The following is a 20,605-nucleotide window of genomic DNA, read 5'->3' as shown; positions in this document are numbered from 1 at the left end:
GGGGGGGATAGGTATATCTATTAGGGTGAGTNTGATTTGTACCTTCTTCTTTGCCCTTTTTTTTTTTTTTTGTGGTACTAGAGACTGGGGATTAAACCCAAGGGGGCATTTTAACACTTTGTCACATCCCTAGTCCTTTTTGAGACAGGGTCTTGCTAAGTAGCCTAGGCTGGACTGAAATGTAGAATTCTCCTGCCTCAGCCTCTAAGTTACTGGGGTTACAAGTGTGTGCCACCACATCTAGTTTTAATAACTATAGTCTTCTTTTCATAAATCTTATTTTTGTTGCACACACTGATCACTGTAATCTTTGCTCTCTTTGTGAAGTAAAAAAATTTTAACAGGAAGAAAAGACAGTTGATAACTTTGGGCCACATGACATAGTTGGAGAAGTCAAGCCATTTTGATTAAAAATGGAGAGAATAATAAACACCTTGCCCACTTATCTTAATTGACCCAAAGATCTATTCTTATTCTTCCATTTAGGCAGTCATTTACCATGAAGATGAATAAGATACGGGTTTTGCCTTTATGAAGCTTAGTGTACTGACAAGCAATGAAATAATTTATTCATGCATTCATTCCACAGATATGAATTGAACTCTTATTATATACCACACCTAGTTTTTGACACAGGGGATACAGCAGTCAACAAAACATGAAAATTCCCACACTCATGTCATTCACATATGAGCAGTAAACCGAGTATAAATAAATAATTATTAGAAGAGAAGTGTAGAGAGAAATTAAAGAAGTGTTAGGGACTTTGGGAAGGTAAGGTGGGAAGAAAGGATGCTTAAAATTTTAAATAAGGTGGTCAAAGGGGACCTCAATAAAAAAGTGACATTCGAGCAAAGTTCTGAAGGAGATGAAGGGAATGATCCTTGAAGATAAAGGAGGGAAGAGCATTCTTGGCCAAGAGGAAAGATTTATAAGGCCCTAAAGCAGGAACAGACCTGCCATGTTTCAGGAACAGCAAGAAAGCGAATGTAAATGGAACAGAGTGAAGGAAGAGTTAAGAGGGTGGTACAGTGGAGGGACACTGTGAAGGCCTCTGTAAATCATGTGGACTTTTTATCTTCTCCAAGTGAAACAGGACCCAATGGAGGGTTTTGATCAGAGGATCTAATTAACATTTTAAGGGGATGACTGACTAGCTGCTGCACTAATAATCTGGTTGGGAGTGAAGAGTGGAAGCAAGGAGACAATCTGGAGTTTGTGGCCATAATACAGGAACTATACAAGTGTCTTGGACCAAAGGAGTAGCAGAAATTATGGAAGTGGTCAGATTTTGAAAATATTTTTGAAGGTTTAGTTTGAGGATTTGCTGGCAGATTGAGTTTGTTTATGAGAGATGGAGGAGTCAAAAATAACTCAAAGGGTTTTGTCTTGTTTCAAGTTGCCATTAACTAAGATGGGAATTTTGTGAAGAAAGAGTAGCTTTTTAGGGGGAAGATAAGGATTTTGATTTTGAACATGTGAAATTGGAGATGTCCATCAGACATTCAAGTAGAGATGTATAGAGGAATATGAATTCAGGAAAGTCTGGTTTGTAGTGCTTATGTGATATTTATCAGCTTACAGAGCACATGAAGTCATGAAACTGGATGAGTGCCTATATTAGTCCATTCTCTGTTGCTATAATATCTGAAACTGGATACTTTATAAAGGGGTTAATTTAGCTCACAGTTTTAGAGTTATAAAGAACAAAATTAGATGGCCCCATAAATGCAGCCTCTGATGAGGGTCCCCTTGGCTATATCACATCATGGTGGATGGCATCATGCTGGGAACACAAGTGAGAATGAGAGGTCACACAGTAAGACAGGAAGGCCAGAGAGGGGAGGGCCTAATCTTATACTTTTAAAACAACCCTCTAGTAGGAACTAACAGAAGGTCTCACAAGAACCACATTAATTCTGGGGGGAGTGCCCCCAGTGACCTCCCATTATGCTCACTTCTTAAAGATTGTACCACCCACCGCAATAGGGATCAAGCTTCCAACATGTTAACACTTAGAGGACACACTCAAACCATATCCAAACCATAGCTGAGCCACAAAGAAGTCAACATAGAAGAGGCCCTCAGATGAATTCTGGCACTTTCCAAAATGCAGAGATCAGAGAGATGAGAATCCAACAAAAGAAAGTTGAAAAGGAGCAGCTATTGAGGGTGGCATTCTGGGTTGAGGAGACAGTGTTTCAGAGAAAAGGGAGTGATGACTAAAACAGAACATGCTGGGAATCACTTAAGGTAAGGATGAAATGATTATTATCTGGAATAATGTGGAGGTGACCTTGATAACATCACCTGATTGGAGGTGATTCAAAGAGAATGTTGGAATAAAACTGGATTCAGTGAGTACAGATAAATCATTTGAGGAGTATTACTTTCAGGGAAGAAAAGGAGAAAAAAAAAGTACCATAATAGAAGGTTAAGACAAAGTTGTCTTGACAATTAGAAAAGTGGTAACATGTCTGTATGTTGATGGGAAAGATACAGTTGGAGGAAAAGATGGGGAATGAGATGAGAGGCTTGCCATGTTAACACCCTTATAAAAAAGAGAGGGATGATCAATGCACAGGAAGAAAGCCTTTTCTTCGATGGAAGCACAAAGAGTCGGCCCACATTAATAGGATGGAAAGCAAAGTGAATGAGCTCAGTTGTATGTGGTGGTGTGGATGTGGCAGTGGAATTCAGTTCTTTCGCTTTTTTATTAAAGGAATTTTTTGGTACTAGGGATTGAATCCAAGGGTTCTTAATTACTGAGCCACATCCCAGTACTTTTTGAGATAGAGCCTCACTAAGTTGCTTTGATTTTGAACAAGCTGCTGAGATTGACTTTGAACTTGTGATCTACCTGCCTCAGCCCCCACATCCCAGTCCCTGGGATTACAGGTGTGTGCATGCCACCATGCCCACCTTTTTCAATTAACATGTTATCTGATATATAATATACATGTGAAAAAAGTACAAAATCCCAAACGTATGGCACAGTTTTATGAACACAGCAGCATAACCAGTCCCCTAGAGAATAGCACCAGTACCCAAGGTGCCTCTTCTGTGGTGGAAGTTGCATTTTACATCACCTGAAATAGTGAACAAGGGTTCTAATTGCTCTACATTCTCACCAGCATTTTTACTTTTCTTCTTTTTTGATAGTAGCTATCGTAATGGGAGTGAGGTGGAGGTAAACACTCTTAAAGATGGTTTTATTGTCCCAGGCTGTGTAATTTTTAACAAGTCTGTAAGATCCATTATCTTTGTTTCTGTAAGTACAAGTGTCTTTTACCTCTCTTTTGGTTTTGGTACTGGGGACTGAACACAGGGCACTTATCACAGAGCTACATCCCCATTCCTTTTTTTTTGGCAATAGGGTCTTGCTAAATTGCTGAGGCTGGCCTTGAATGATCCTCTTGTCTTCCACATCACTGGGGTCATGAGAGGATAACTTTATTCTTTATCTGTAAAAATGGAACAAACTTTTTTCCAAAGTAATAGTTAAGACTACTCAGAAGAATATATGAAATACATATAGCACTTAGTCTCTTATAGAACAGTAATGCTGGCTACTATTTTATAAAGAAGTCCCATTTCTGTGCAGCCAAATGTTAGCTTTGGGTATTTAAGAATGACATTATAAATAACCTACTTTTTCCCCCATCTGAAAAAAGGGAACTATGTGTAGAATAAAGAACATAACATTTAAAAAGGTAAAAAAACTATTTTGCCAAATATTACTACCAACTCTTCTCAAAAGGTGACTTTTTATCCCTATACAACTGGTTAAACAAATGTTTAATTACAGATGAAATGGGGTCAACCACAGAATAGAGAACATCAAAATCCTATTCTTAAAAAATAATAGATAGCCAAGACTTTTAAAATTTAAAATAGTTGGTCTTGATTCATCTATAGTCAGCTGCTAAATTTCAGTCACTCATACCTGGAGCCTGATTTTTTTTTTAAGAAATACCCCATTCTTCATTGTATTTTCCTACTTTGACTAACAAGGGAAACTTCGTTCCTTCACATAAACAAAGATATAAAAAAACAAATGCCACACATTTTAGTAGACTTTTTATTTGAAGTCTAATAGTTGGTCAGATGTAGTTCATTTAAAAATGTACGAAACTTGATCAATTTGGCCAGTTCCAAGAAATAATTTAGAAACTAATTTATGTTGTTTGGAATAGGTTTTTGAGATCATTTAACTTTTCCAAATCTAATTGTATTTAAGTTTCTCTCATCAATGATTAGTTTTATACTTTCAAAAAAGGGAAGTTTCAGGCTGGGGTTGTGGCTTAGTAGTAGAGTGCTTGCCTTCCATGTGTGAGGTACTGGGTTCGATCCTCAGTACCACATAAAAATAAACAAAATAAAGGTATTGTGCCCATCTACAACTAAAAAATATTAAAAAAAAAGAAAAAAGAAAAAAAGTTTCAGCTGGGTGCCATGATGCACATCTGTAATCCCTGCGACTCAGGTGGATGAGAAAGGAGAAACTCAGATTTGAGGCCAACTCAGCAACTTGGTGAGGCATTGAGCAACTTAGTGAGACCCTGTCTCAAAACTAAAAAAGAAAAGCTATCAGTGGTAGATACCCTTGGATTCAATCCCCAGTACCAAAAGGAAAAGACAAAAAAAAAAAGGGGATTTTCTTAGTAAAATTCCATTCAGATTTTAGTTTTGCCCTGCTAATGCATCAGATAAATTTACAACTGACAAAACTAATATGACTTTATTGAAATGACTATATTTTCTAAGTTATTTGTAAGGAATATGGTGCTTTTTAAAAATGTTTGTCTAATAACTTCGCAATGTCTATTTGAAACAGCTCCACCACTAATTATTCACATTGAGTTTTAAAATGAGTTTATTAAAGAATGTTCTTAAGAAGGCAACAATTTTTGATTTGTCATTAAAAAAAAGGTATGTTTCTTCATGCTGTATAATAAAGGTAATGTAAGAGAATATAGTTATAAGCTTCTTTTTGCTGGAATTCTCTGATAGTACAGTACAGTGTAGTCATTTATGCAATGCTAGAATAAATTAAAAAAAAAGTCTCTTCTTTGCTTCTCTTCAAAAAGTGATGAATAATAACAGAAGATGGCCTGAAAAAGTCAATTTTTTTTCTATTCATTCTGTAGTATTGGAGCCAGTATCTAGGAAACAGAGAGAAAGAGTAAATTCAAGAAAGAACTTACTTTTAAATTTAAATATTTTAAGAATACTGATAAAAAAAAAAAAAGAACTAATGGTGGTGGTAGTTTGGGGGCAAAGAGAAGGAGGCTAAGCTGAAGAGGGAAGCTGACAACGGAAGTGCCTTGAAAACATCAACAATTTTCTTTTTAAGACAGAGAAAAAGATAACATTTTGCTCTCCATGTTTATGCTAGAGAGAAAGGCAAGCTGTACAATATTTGGTTCACATAGCTGTTATATAACCACATATTTTTCAGGTCCTCTATCTTCCCAGTGAGCAGCAGATCAAACTTCTAGCTATTTTTTTTTCTCTGTTTCTGTATTAGAAACTCAACTTTATTTCAGAAAGCTAACTTTAAGAATAAAATGGACTTACTTTATAGTAGCACCTTATTTATCTGGCATTACTGAAGAACAGCATTTTATTAATTACTTAAATGTACAGAGCTACCTGTAAATGCCAAACTATATTTTAATTTGGGTAAAAAAAAATATTTATTTTCTGTTGATATACAGCAAAGGGAATACAATCTAAGCTTCTCATAAGTGCTCACTTTTTTATTGTTGTTGAAGATAATTACTACACTTTGCTGTGAGGGAAGCTCCTCAGAAGTCACTGTGATAAAATGAGGGTGATTTGCTGCTTTTTATCCATTGAAGTTTGGAGAAACAAATAATCTTGCATTTTTAAGCAAGACTAACACATTCTTAGGACCACCAGACTGAAGTGCCTGTGAACAAAACACATACCTATATACATGGATTCTTTGATATTAATTCTTCTCAGATGCCTTTTTTACTTTTTTGGTTCTAAGCTATGGTGTTACTTACTATGTTGTTACTCTATTAGTTTATCTTCATGCTGTTCAATAGGATAGCCATTGGCTAGCTATATATGACTATTTACATGTAAATTAACTCAAGTTAGCTAATAAAATTAAAATATGAAGCTGCTTATTTGTGCCAATTACATTTTAAATGCTCAACAGCCAAGTGGGGCTATTAGAAAATGGAGACATAGAACATCTTCATCATTAGTTCTACTGAGCAGTGCTGGTATACATCAACTCCTTTTGACAAAGGCCTAGGAATTACAAAATTAATTGCCAAATTCCATAGTCAAGTAAAATATGAAAAATTACACATTATCTGAAATGTAGAAACATATTTATCTTGTGATCCAGAAGATAATAAACCAGAAAAAGAAAAAAAATCAAATATATAATATCAAATATACAATAACACTGCTCCTAGCAACAAAAAATCTTAATTATCTGATGACTGAATTAAGAGGTCAACTATGTCCTTAGTTCTTAGAATGATTATTCCTAGTTAACCTGAACAGTACAAGTCAATGTAACATTGCTAGTTTCAGAGATTTTCTGACATCCAGAGGCTATTTTTAAAAAAACAGGGCTGAAGGTATAATTTTATGCAGCCATCAGATATCAGGTTGAAGAGAACAGTTAACATGTGTGAAAAATGTTAAATTTACAAATGTATCTATAGTGCACACATGCATTATTATAAAAGAAGGTGATGTTATTGATGTTTTTCTTTGATGTGCTTATGTGGATTCTCTACATTTCTTTTCAGTGATTAGGTACTTCTTTTGAAATCTAAAGTATGTAAAATGAAAATCCCAACCCATAACCCGAGAAATGAGACTATTACTTTCTACATTTCTGTTTTTTTTGCTTCTCAACTACCTGTCTTGCACCGAGTGTGGTGGCACATGCCTGTAATACCAGTGACTTGGGAGGCTGAGACATGAGGATTGCAAGTGTGAGGCTAGTCTCAGCAACTTAGTGAGGCTCTAAGCAATTGAGCAAGACCCTGTCTCAAAATAAAAAAAAATAAAAAGGGTTGGGTATGTGAATCAGTGGTTAAAAACTCCTGGGTTATATCCCTAGTACCAAAATAAAAACAAATACATACACAAATAAAATAAAAACGCCCCCATTTTTGGAGAGTGCTAGTCTTTTCTATTTAATTTCAGGAACAGTTAGCTGCTTTATTTTTTATTTTTTGAGTGTTGAGATTTATTAATAGTTGGGGGGCACTGACATAACAAAAAATATTACAAAAAACACCCCAAAACCTATTTTTGATTAACATTAAGCACATGTTAACAAACATCATGAAATGTATGTCCATTTCATGGACAAAAGTTTTCCTTGGTAGACTGAGAATTCATAGAAGACAATATAATTTACTAGTCAGTCTACACCCTACCTTGATTATGAAAACATTATTCTTCTAAAAATTTGCATATTTGTTTATGCAATTTTTTTCATTTTTAAAATTTGTTCTTTTTAGATATCCATGACAGTAGTATATTTTGACATACATACATGGAGCAGCTAAGTGCTTTAAACACAAATGATTATAAGTATGTACATATTTAAAATACAATTAGCAAAAAGGAAATATGTAATCATAGAACAGAGAGCAGAGATATACAGCTTCTGAAATATTTAAGAATCAGAACAAGTACCTAGGTCTGCAGTGGAACATTTACTTGCATAGACATAAACAGATAAGAGGAATGGATATACCATTATAGCTGCAAGGTTCTTAAATGTGCTTTAAATAATCCACTTCTAAAATACAAAGTGTATGGGTATCTAGCAACATAGAAATCCTAGGACAAATTGTCAACATTAAATAACACACCCTTAAAGAGAAAGGTGGTTTTGAAAACCTGATAATTACTTAAAATTTGCTACTGAAGTGAAGAAGAAAAACTTAATAATTTGTTTCTTTTTCCTTAAATTTAATCTGTGTAAGTAGTCTGTCATGTGAAATGTATACACACACCTAAAATCAGTAAGAGGACTGAGATCTGGAATCCAGAACCTAACTGAGACAGAAGCCAGGTCTTTAATGGGAGTTGATTAGTTTGCTGTTTTCCTTTATAAACTTTTTGAGTATGTTAAGATTGTCTAAAGACTCATAAAAACAAGATTTCAAATAGCAATTAGTTAAACACTTACTTTTACCATCACAGGCTACAATTTTCACTTTATCCACTTTAATAAGTTCTGTCACCTCTCTGAATTCAACATCATTCAATACAAAAGTCCACACATTATCGCAGAATCTGTATGTATTTAGAGAGCCCTTTAAAACAAAACACACAGGGAAGTGTCATTTTTTTCCCTTCATATTTTTCTCCAAAGCAATTTAAGAGAACTTAGCTACTAAGAACATAATATGTTTAATGCTTAGCTGCTTAAGATTTTCCTTAATTTTAAACCTATCTATCTAAAAACAAGTAAATGAAAGGAAAACCTAGATAAATTTGCTAAGAGTTAAAAATCATTTTAATTGGACTATTTCTGGCACTATAAAAAGGTCTGCAAATTACCTGAAATGTAAATAAGTGGTATGAAAATCTAAATTTGTATTTCTACTGCCCTCATGTGGCTAAATTATGAAAGTCCATGTGAATTTTTTGGTAAATATTTTTTAAAACCTATTTTACTGTGTATATTAATTCTTCTAATTTGTACAAAAGCAAGGATTTCTTAGAGACACTAAATAAATTTTAATCCTGTGACTTAGCTCATATATGTATCACTGTATTAGCCACTATGAATTCAACATTGTCTTATGCAACTGATACTCTACAAAGTTTTTTTTGTCTCGTAAAGGTATACCTGAATATTAAAAACAAACAAACAAAAAAAACATTTCTTATAGAGTGTGGTCAAACTGCAATAGACATCAAACATGCCTGTAATCTCAGTGGCTAGGGAGGCTAAGGCAGGAGAATCATGAGTTCAAAGCAAGCCTCAGCAAAGGCCAGAAGCTAATCAATTGTCTCTAAATAAAATACAAAACAAGGCTGGGGATATGGTTCAGTGGTCAAGTACCCCTGAGTTCAATGCTCAGTACCATAAACAAAACAAAACAAAAATCACCCCCACCCAACCCTGATGTATACAGACATGCACACCCATTAAAATTTAGTATGAAACAAGACACTTAAATTCCTAAAATCTTTAGTTCAGGAAAAGCATTAAACATAAAAAAATGTTCTTTGAGGTATTATTTTTAATAGTTGGATTCAATTTAAAATGTGTTATGTATGAAGTGAGAATGGTCAATTCACTCACAGTGATGGCTGTGAGTGAATTAGTTAAGAAATTAAATAAATCTGAATAATCACTGTTACTACACTCTGCTGGAGCTCTGAGATTATAATGATAAGCATTGGTCCCTGCCATCAGTGAGTTTAGCAGGGAGATCATTAAAACAAATATATAGTGTAACAGTGCTATGAAAGAGTAAGTTACTGGGTATGATGGGAGCAAAGCAGAGATGCTCAAGAATATGGAAGACACAGGGCAGAGAAAGTTTCTCTCACAAAGTAGAGGGTAAGTTGAATCTTGAAGAATGAGTAAGAGCTACTGAGGAGAGGTGGGGAAATGGAAAGAAGACTGACACTTGGAATGAGGTGGGAGATTCCAGAAAACAATGGTTTAGGAGGTACTAAGGGGAAGGAGACCATGAAGATCACTTAAATAAAGCCTTTGCTCTATTCCAATTTTGCTTTTTCATTGCTTTGAGGTCAATCAATAAAGGACTTGAAGAAGAATCATATGATTAAATCTTTTTGGCCATGACAAGAATGGGTTGAGGGGAATATAGCTGGAGGCTAGAAGACTAGAAGCCAATGCCTCTTAGAGGCAGCTGAATCAGAGAGGTAAAAGTAGCTTTACTACAGTAGTATCAAGTGGGACCAAAAGAAATGGAGAGATTTTGAAAGGTAGAACTGACAGAACTCAACAACTATGGATATGATGGAGGGACATAATTCCCAAGTTTCTGACTTGAGCAATTCACAGAAAAAGCCAGTTTGGTAGGAAAGTTAAATTTGGAACTTACTGAGTTTGAAACTAACTTATTGATGTTCAGCAAGGGGACATTAAGGGGCAGCAAGAGACAGTAAAGAAGCATGAGCATATCAATTTTACTAAGGCCACATGACTAGATGAGATCATTCAAGGACAGTATTTGGAGGTTGTGTATAATACTGAGGAATACCTATTATTGTGACGACCGGAAGAAAACTACAAAGAAATCTGAAAGAAAGAGGGTAGGGAATAGAAGAAAGTGTAAGTAAAAATTCTAGGAAGTATAGGTTTCAAAAAACCAAAAACAAATCAAAATAATCAATGGTTATCACAAAGTATGTTATTAAATTTATGAAAAAAAACTCATCAAGAGCAGTTTCAGTGGGGTGGTAAGAAATGGATGGAAAATCATTTATGACACAATATAAGGTAAAAGTCATCGCTGGGTATGGCGGTGCATACCTATAATCCTAGCAACTCAGGAGGTTGAGACAGGAGCATTGTGAGTTCCAGGCCAGCCCTAAGCAACTTAGTGAGACCCTGTCTCAAAATAAAAAATAAAAGGGAGGGCTGGGGATATAGCTCAGTGGTAAAGAGCCCCTTGGTTTGATCCCCAGTACAAAAAAAAAAAAAAAAAGTAAACGTGACAAAATATATCTAAGTTGGCTGTGTCAATAACTTGAACAAAGCATATTACTAGGATTTAAAATTAATATATGAATACTCATTTTCAAATATAAACAGAATTTTAAATGTAGTGTGGAATGAAAAACTTAGATAATTATATGTTGAAATTTCTATTAGTTGTACTTCATTTGGTTTGATAAAGTAAAATGCTATAAAACTTGATGGTGAAACAATTTTATTACGTGCTCTCCTATAATTAGATTAAAATAACACAATTAAGCTAGCATATTAGCTAGATAACCTTTGAACCAATAAGTGTTTTAAAAAACTTCAACAGCCAGGAGTGGTGCTGCATGGCTATAATCCCAGCAGCTCAGGAGGCTGAGGCAAGAGGATCATAAGTTCAAAGCCCACCTCAGCAACTTACTGACTCTAAACAACTTAGCGAGACCCTGTCTCAAAAAATAAAAAAGGGGCTTGGGATGTAGTTCAGTGGTTAATCACCCCTGAGTTCAATCACTGGTACCAACCAAACAAAACCCAAAACAAACCAAACAAAAGCCCCCCAAATTTAAAACATAAGCCAAGTACGGTGATGCATGCCTATAATCCCAACAACTCAGAAAGCTGGGGCAGGAGGATTGCCAAGTTCAAGCCATCTGCAGCAACTCAGCAGGGCCTTCAGTAACTCAGTGAGACTTTGTCTCAAAATAAAAAATAAAAAATACTGGTGATGTGGCTCAGTGGTTAAACACCTCCTGTGTTCAATCCCCAGTGCCAAAACAAAACAAAAAAAACACAACAACAACAACAAAAAACAAACCCATAAGATTAGGTAACATAATGTAATTTTTTAAGAATAATTTGGTGAACTAGAATCCCTAACATGAAATAACCTTTACTGCATAGAATTTTAAATATTTTTCTTTTTCATTGTTTTTGAGAATCAATCTATTTAGAATCTCAAGTATAGTATAAAAACTAAAATATTAAATTCATTCTTTATATTAAAAATATTACATCTATCAAATAATATTTGGCTTTGGTCAAATATTAATTTTAGCAGTCATTCAGCCAAATTGTACCCTCAATGCATCTCTAATAAATACACACACACACACACACACACACACACATATATATATATACACACACAAATTAAAATAACATTTTAAAAGTTACCTAATACATGTTCATTACAGAAACATCAAAGAACAGGGAAAATGAAACTGTCAGTGTTAAAAGATAACTTTTCTTGATCATTAAATCTTTTAATTTTGCATAATTGCTGATTGTTTTTTTTCTTCCAGTGCTGGGGGATTGAACCCAGGGCCTCCCAAGTCCTATCCCCAGCTCTTCATTGCTGTTTGAAGCTCGGTACTATGTTTAAGTGATCACTACCTGTATCTGTGGTCATATAATCCTCATATGCACACAATGACTCTTTAAAAATCCTAGTTATATATACTAGATCAATGTGAATTTTCTCTATGAATAATTAATCCAGTTCAAGTTCATATATTTTGATGTTTTTACTACACACTCAAGGGTTATTTTTCCTATAGCATCCTACACAGTGATCTCACTTATGTGGAATTCATATAGGATTTATAACAAAAAAAAAATTAACATGCTACATAAGATTATTCTTTTAATCGGTTCCTAATCTTCTTGCTAGGCCAGCAACAAAATCATAAATAAAAAAATTTAAATGTAATCAAGCAATGTGTCTTTAAAAATTAGATATTACTAATACATTATACCTATTCTCTTTGTTATATACTACACCAAGCTAACCAGAATGTTATTTGCGAATATTCTGGACTTAAAAAAAGAGATTAATTCTGTTGTATCTGAGGTAGGAGGCAGGGGTAAAGGATAGGATGATGAAACCTGAGTTACAACAGTAGCAGTGAGGGGGCGGGAGAAAGAAAGGAAGGAAGGCAGGAAGGAAAATTAAGTCCTGGTAAAGACTGAGTACTTAAATCTTTTAGAAATTGAGAAATTTACAAAATTCCATGAAAGAGAAATATAAGTATCATATTACCTGTAAATTTATCTAAAGAGATCTAAACTAGAAATCTACTCAAATGCAGCTAAAACACCATTTAGTCCTTGTGAATCCTATGGTCTCTGATAAGTTGTCTACCATATTTTCTATATGGGTAAAAGTTTATAGATTAACATGGGTCAACTCAGAAATATAGGGTCAGGTTTCAAATGGCAAACTAGGCAGATTTCTACATGTGGTTCTAGAAACAAAAACTAACTTTGCCAGAATTATTACTGTTAAATATATTTTATAGTCTCAAAGACATAAAAATGACCCATAGATGCTTTTATATATGTCTTTTATTCCAGTTAGTTTTTAGGCATGTAAAATTGATGAATAAGACACTTATTTATATATAATATAAAGTAAATGAAGATTTCATCTCTTTACCAAAATTTAAGTTAAATGGGTCTTTTCTGTCTTGTTTATCTCTGTATTACCAGTATCTAGAACAATGCCTGGACCGGAACTCAAAATTTTTTTTCTATCATCAACAAAGACAAAATACCCCCAAATCTTTGGGGTTCTCTTAAATGTAAGGTAACCCATAAATTTTTTTCATATATTCTAATTCTATATTAGCATTATGTCCTATAACACAATACAAGCATATACATATGTTAACTATAACAGGATAACAACCAAACATTATACATTATAATATTATAGGACTCCACTAATATCATAATGTGGTAAGACTATTTCTGTTCTACCATGCCTTCCAATGGGCAGGATTTTATTATAAAATCACCACAAAATAGAGGATTTGTTCAGCTTTGCATGACTCTTGCAAGTATAAATGATAAATGAGACCAAGCTACCAGAATAAATGGTTATCTACCATTAGTTCAGGTTTTTATAAGCCGAGTCATCTAAGAGTAGGTGGGAGGCAACACAAGGTTACTAGGAATAACTCTGTACAATTTCCTAAAATAGGTGAAGGCCAGAGTTTGAGAAACATAACTGAATTGTAGGGATTACTACACTACTTACCTTCAATTTTTAATTTAATTTTTGCAGGCATTTGAAATCTCAGTAATTCTTCAGGGCAGGTACCAAACATCCAGCTGACTTGTGCAACAATGGTATAAAAATCTAAAGACAACTCTCTCTCTCTAACATTAAGTGGATAAACTTAGTATAGAGCTGATTTAAAATAATTTAGTTATAACAAAACAAGTTCTAAAACTTGATTAGTCATCTCTTCCTCTTATGATTAATTATCATGTAGGGGGTCTCAAAACATCCCTTGATGCAGGCTTCTAGATTTAGGAAAATATCCTTACCCTGAAATTGACTCTGTTCCTGACCCTCTGAGCCAATGCTGAATTTATAGCCTTATCAAACTGAAGAAGAACTTGAAGGGCAAGTTGTGGGGTGATCTGTTGAGACTGAGAGAAAATAAAGGTCATAAATCCTTGTAGGGAAAAACATTAAAGACAAAATAACATACAAATTATCACCTAAAATTTAATTAAGGCTATCCAGAGCTTCTGAACTAGAATCCTTTATTCTCATTTACCATAACTGACAATGAAGAAGCAAAGCCTTTTACACTATCTTGACAAAATAATTTTGAAAAGGAAACATGCAGTAATTTTACAAAGCCAGAATAGAACTTTGACACACACACACACACACACACACACACACAGATTAAATCTTACTGAAGACCATTTAATATTTAAACAAATGGAAATATTTGATATGTTTTTAGTTGGGTTGTTTAAATAAGAAAACTTCTAAAATTGAAATATAAATTCAAAATTCCAATTTAAATCTCAAAAGATATTTAAATTACATAAAAAAATTTAAAACCAGAGAGAATAAGCCTTTATTCTAAATAAAAAAGGAGTAAAATCATCAATTTTAATTTTTAACAAAATATTCTGAAATATGTTCAACCACACCATTTCATCATTGTATTTCTGTTCTACTGTCAGTATAACAAACAGGAATTTAAGGCTGTTCATCTGTCAGTGACATGCTAAATAGTCCAAGTTTTACCTCATATTTCTTTGCCTGGGATAAGGGATATGACAAAAATTATTACAGCTCTAAATGAAACTGAATTGACTTTTCTGTCTCCCACCTGTATGAGCTCATCTAGGCTTTCCTGAAGACTGTTTCCCAAAGTGGTATTTCTGTATAACTGATATGCCATGGCTTATGAGGAAGAAACTGCTTTTTCTTCAGGTTTGCATTGATGTCCTAAAAGTTTAATATAAAATCATTTAAAAAGATCATACTGTAACATTATAAATAACTTATGCAATAGTCTACTTCATATATTCTAATATAAAACCACAGAACTCTTTTAATTAATTATAATTAGGTATAAATGAAAACCACAGAACTCATAATTACAAATTATAATTTTAGAATTTTAAGGAGTAGTTTTTTCTAGTTATTTTTCTATGATTTTGAAATGACATTCACATCCTTTGAATACAGTATAGATATATTTATTTATTAAAATGTGTCTTTTTGGTTTCTTTCAAAACTTGGCCTTTTAAGTCTAGACTTTTTCATGTACCATCCATTCTACTTGTAATCAAGTTATTGATCTAGACATTCTTCAGTGCACCTTTGCATGCCTGCCTCTTTATTTTCCTGCTTTCTTAAAATTCAATAATTATAGAGTGCCTACCAAGAGGATAGTACTGTGATAGAAACCAGGGACAGAAGTATGAATAAAGACATACTCCCACTCCTCAAATCTTAAACCCTAGAGAGGGTAACAGGCATACAAAAAGGTTAAATCCAGTATAAAATAAGAACCCTGATAGAGATATACACAGCATACTATGGAGGTTGCCTGTTGACTCAGAAAGTTCCCCATTCAAGCCAGACTTTAGCAGAACAAAGGAGGAAAATCATCATATAATGAGAGAACAGAAAAGCCACAGAAGTATAAAACAGTAAGGTTTGTGGTGAACTATAAACCTTCCCATATTATTAGTGCATAAACACGAACATCAAGTAGCAGGAGATGAGGCTAAAACAGAGGGCACAAGGACTTTCTTTGCAAAAGTGGTGCAGGCAGTGAGAATCCCAGAAGCATTTTAGGTAGATCAGACAAGTTGGCTCAAGGGATTAGAAACAGATGAGGGATGGGGACTCAAAAAGGGTGGCAGTAGTATAGACTCAATAAGTACTGAATTTCTACTACATGTCAGGTGTAAGATCCCTGACCGCACAGCACTTGCAGTCTACAAATGGACAGGAGAATATATATTCAAGGAGTAGATAGTTATCAGATAAAACTCAGCAAAACTAATAGTCAGCCTTCAGTCACATATTTTTTCAGCATTTGATATAATAGATATTTATGTTTTCTTGAGACATTCTTTGACTTTTGGCACACCACTCTGAGTTCTTTTCTTCTACCCATTTCACTGGTTACTATAATTCTTGTTTCCTTTTGCAGATTCCTCCTCAGCTCCCTATTCCACCTACTAAACTGCCCTAAGACTCCTTGGTTCTCTATATGCTTTTCAATTTATCTATTTGTTGATGATCCCCCACATTTCTATCTCCAGCTAATTTCTCCTCTTGAACTCACATATAAAACTATCTACTTGAAATTGAATAAAAAAGTCAAGTAGATGGCTCAAATTAAATTTTCCAAAAACCAAATCCCTAATACTACCCTTCTAAACTGGCTGTTTGTAGTCTTGCCCATCTCAGTAATTGGTAAACCTAGTCTTCCAGTAAGATACTTAAAAAACCTTACAGCCAACTTCTTTCTCTCTTTTATCATCTTGAATGCTATCACCCTACGTCACAATACTGTTACTAAAATTAATGCAATAGTCCAATATGTGGTCTCCTTGTTTCTCTCCCCGCCTATGCCATCATCAAAGTCCATAGCAGCCACATTGAAACTTTAAAAATGGCAAATTAAATCACTCATCTATTCAAAACCACCAATAGCAGTAAAAACCACCATGTCCTTCCTATAGTTTGCATGGCCTATATGATATGCCCCCTTCACTACCCTCCTGCCCTTATCTTCTTCTACTCACCCCCTCTCACTCTGCTCTGCTCATACTGGTCCCTGCTGTTCTTTGACAAGGCAAGCAGTTCTTGCTTGAAGGCCTTTGCCCTGGCTGTTCTTTTGGTTGTGAATTTTCTTCCCAGACATCTACGTAGTTCACTTCTACAACTTATTGAGATTGGTGTTCCAATGTCACCTAATTAGAAAGGCCTTCTGTGATCAAGGAATTACCTTCCTTCCTTCTTGTACTGTTTTATTTGTAATCATGTCAATAACTGAAGCTGACATACATATACTTATTCTGTCTCCATTTAGGATGATCCATGAAGGTAGGGACTTTATATATTTACCACTTAGAACAATGTATTTATTATTACTAAAAAGTATTTGAGTGAATAATGGTGGCATGTCAAAGTACTAATATCAAATATCAGAAATTTATCTAAGGGCCTCACACATGCTACTAAGGAAACTAAAGTGGTGAAAATTTTGACACTCTTACATCCACATCTACCTACCTACCAACATCTGCACTTATATTCTTTGTGTCCCTGTCTGGTCTGTCATTAGTTACCTAAATTCAACCCTTTTACTTTTGCATCAGTTCCTATCCTTTTAATACACTTGAGAATATTGTTCTAATAATTCAGTTGTTCTTTGTTTCTCTCACCTTTCTATGTTCATTTCCATCAGCAAATAAACTGTCTTGGGGGAAAATAAAAAACCCAAACCAAATAAACCTAACTTACTTCCCCTGCCAGTTACTCTATTTCTCTACTTCCCCTTTACTGGAAAACTCCTTAGAGTTGTCTGTACTCACTAACTCCCATTTCTTTTATTCTCCTTTTCTCCTCAGCTCATAGCCAGTAGGCTTTTGCCTCTGGCACTCTAATGAAACAGATGGTGAAGGTTATCACTGGCATTGCTAATCCTCAATCCTCACAGGATTAGAGCATTTGACACAGCTGATTACTCCCTCCTTGATATTAAAGGACCTTTGTTTGGCTTCTGGGACACCAGTTTATGGATTGTCATGTTAACTCACTGGTTTACCCTTCTTGTTTGTTGGTTGATCCTCTTCTCCCTGAATTTTTAATGTGACAAGACACAATTTTCCATTTCTGCTTACTATCTACACCTATTCCTTAGTAATATCTTTTGTTTTTATGGTTTTAAATACCACTTCTGATCATTCCCAAACATACCTACCAGCATAAAAACTTCTCGCCAGTGGATTTAGGTGCATACTCAACACATCAACTTGTCTTTCCCATCTCATAACTCCTTAGTTTTATGGTCTTAAGACAAAACCTGTGAAACGTTCCATATCCAAATCCTCAAAAATCCACGAAGCTTTATCTTAAAAATGCATTAAAAAATCAAACTATTTCTTACCATCTCCACTATTATCACCCTGATCTGAGCCACTATTATAGTCATTTGGATCTCTGATTCCCTGCACTCTACTCCTAACTCATAGGTAGATGATGTTTTAAAAATACCAGTTAGAATATGTCTCTTCTTTTTTTACATATATATTTATTTTAGTTGTAAATGGACCTTTATTTTATTTATATGTGGTGCTGAAACTCGAACCCATGCTAGGCAAGTGCTCTACCACTGATCCACAACCCCAGCCACACATGTCTCTTTTCTATTAAAGACCTCCCACAGCTTCCAAGGGCCCTTACAATAATTTGGTTATCTATTATCTCCCAGCCTTTATCAACTACTCATCTCCACCTTGTTTATCCCTCTCCAAACAATAGCTTCATTTCAATTCCTTGAGCATGACAGGTATGTTCCTGAAAGCATCTTTGATGGCTGCTCTTTCTGCCTAGAATACTCTTCCCTACATAGACACTTGGCCAATTCTCTCCAAACTCCTCGACTTCTCTCAAAAAGCACCTACTCAATAAGGCCGAAACTGACCATCATACTTAAAAGACTAATTCCCAAAGGCATTCTAGAACTTTCCTCAGACCCTTTCTTGCTCAATTTTCATGACCTTCTGAAAGTTTAAATTAATATTACTCAATGCATATTCACTTTCTGCATCCAACGGTATGTAAATTTCATCAGGGCACAGATTTTTGTTTTGTTCACTGAAGTAAACTGGGCATCTTGAATAGTATCTGACATATTATGGGAGCCAAATAAAATATATGTTCAATAAATAAAGTAAACTTCAGTAAATATAACGTGTGAAGGGAAAAAGTCCCAAAAGGAGATAAAAATTTACAAACTATGAGTACAGAATTTGTGTCACACCCCATTTTACGGCTGAGAATTAACTAGAAAACAATTATCAAGTGTTTAAGCATTTGTTAAATTATTTGTTTTAATGATCTTAGATTCTAAAAATTCCTTAGTGTTCAAATCCTTGAAATGTGGTATGAGCTACAGAAATTTAGTACTCCCTTCTCATTTCGTAGTTTAGAAAATTAGAAGTCTTCAAATTCGAGCAATCAGTTTGAGACCTTCTTGACTAAACCATCCAGTTAAAATTGGTTCCTTTGTCAGAGTTCGCAAGAGGAAAGTTGGAAGGCAGACCTCACGCTACGAAGCACAGTAAGGAGACTCTTAAAGAATGCTTCTCGAAATTCAGCAAAACCCATAGCCGCTGACCTGGACGCTGTAAGACTTAACTCAGTCGGCTAAAAACAGGGTGCTGAGCTGACCACCACCCCAGGTCCGTTTAGCTGGCATCAAGGTGGGGCTGGCGTGCCGCCGCCTCTCCCTCTTCTCTGGCACCAGCCGCGGAGTTAGTAAGGAGCCGCTCCGGGCCCCGGGAACCAAGAACCCTCCAAATGACCCTTGGAGACCACCCAACCAACCGTAGCCTGTTGTGGGGGCGACAGAGGGCGCGGCTCAGGCTTCCCGCGCTAACCCAACCCAGCCCACCCACTACCTGCGGGCAAGGCGCTTCCAGCTGGGGAACGCACAGAAGCGGCGCCGCCAGAAGCCTGGCTGGAGGTGCCCACCGCGCTGACCACCTCTTCAGACGCCGCAGAAACCGCAGAGCTGGGCCGACGACCCGGAAGCGATCGCGGAGCCGGAAGTGACATCGGGCGCTAGGACCGCCCACCCCGGCTCAGCGCGCCGCTCAAACTTTGCGAAATGATGGGAGTACTGAGAAAATTAGGGCTGGGCTTTCAAACCCTGCAGCGGCGGTGAATCTACCATTTGAGCAGTTCACCAGGTGTACTAATTCGTTCATAATTTTTAAAGAAGAATCTCCACTATTAGATGCGATATTTAAAAAATGTAGGGCACTTCCATTTTATGTCTGGGTTATGTTCAGTGTAATACTGTTGAAGACTTTGAAATACTAAATTGGAGACTAATTCTGAAGATTATAGCAGGGCATCTTTTAACCATTCAATATAGGGCGGCAATTAATCTAAACCGGCAAGATTTTAGTTTGTGATTAAGAGTTTTAATTTGGGAGACACTATTTAAATTTTATGACTAATATGCATGTCAAATACTCCAAAATTTCAAGTCCTCATAATAATACCAAATTCCTTTAGGTGTTCATCAGGGCGTATCAAATCCTAATTGCATTAAGCTTAGCAGTTATGTGCACAGCAAATTGCCACTAAGTGGCTGAGTTGATGAAGGAGATAAAGTTCAAAAACAAGCGCGACCAACTGGAACCTCTGAACAGGTTTATTATTTATTATTTTTATTTATGCCATTTTCATTCCCAGAACAAAGCTGTTCTGTCTCATCTTTGTATTCCCTATTAATTAAAGTAATTCTAAATGATCAAATGCAAAATTTAATTATAGTTTAAATGTTAAAGCTGGTTGAATTTTTCACTCCCAAAAGAATAGGAAGTATCCAGACTACATAA

General features: G+C 35.3%; 1 protein-coding gene across 4 annotated transcripts in view; it reads right to left on the bottom strand.

The window, feature by feature from the left end:
* Positions 1-19,809, bottom strand: part of Gtf2a2 (general transcription factor IIA subunit 2) — a 52,424-nt gene extending 32,615 nt beyond the window's left edge. The window contains exons 1-5 of one of the 4 annotated variants that reach the window (XM_015480599.2): positions 19,658-19,809; positions 14,839-14,957; positions 14,033-14,137; positions 8,201-8,327; positions 4,859-5,165 (exon numbers count right to left, since the gene is read on the bottom strand). In XM_015480599.2, the coding sequence (XP_015336085.1) occupies positions 5,140-5,165; positions 8,201-8,327; positions 14,033-14,137; positions 14,839-14,910 (330 nt within the window). In that variant the 5' untranslated portion in view covers positions 14,911-14,957; positions 19,658-19,809 and the 3' untranslated portion in view covers positions 4,859-5,139. Of the gene's footprint in view, positions 1-4,858; positions 5,166-8,200; positions 8,328-14,032; positions 14,138-14,838; positions 14,958-19,657 lie in introns of those variants that run through there. The other 3 variants (XM_048793772.1, XM_048793770.1, XM_048793771.1) reach the window with 3 other exon arrangements.
* Between the last annotated feature and the right edge of the window lie 796 nt (positions 19,810-20,605).

Source organism: Marmota marmota, unplaced genomic scaffold, assembly GCF_001458135.2.
Source record: "Marmota marmota marmota unplaced genomic scaffold, marMar, whole genome shotgun sequence".
Taxonomy (NCBI): domain Eukaryota; kingdom Metazoa; phylum Chordata; class Mammalia; order Rodentia; family Sciuridae; genus Marmota; species Marmota marmota.
Note: the sequence above shows the minus strand (reverse complement) of the source record. Positions and strands in the feature narration are given on the sequence as shown.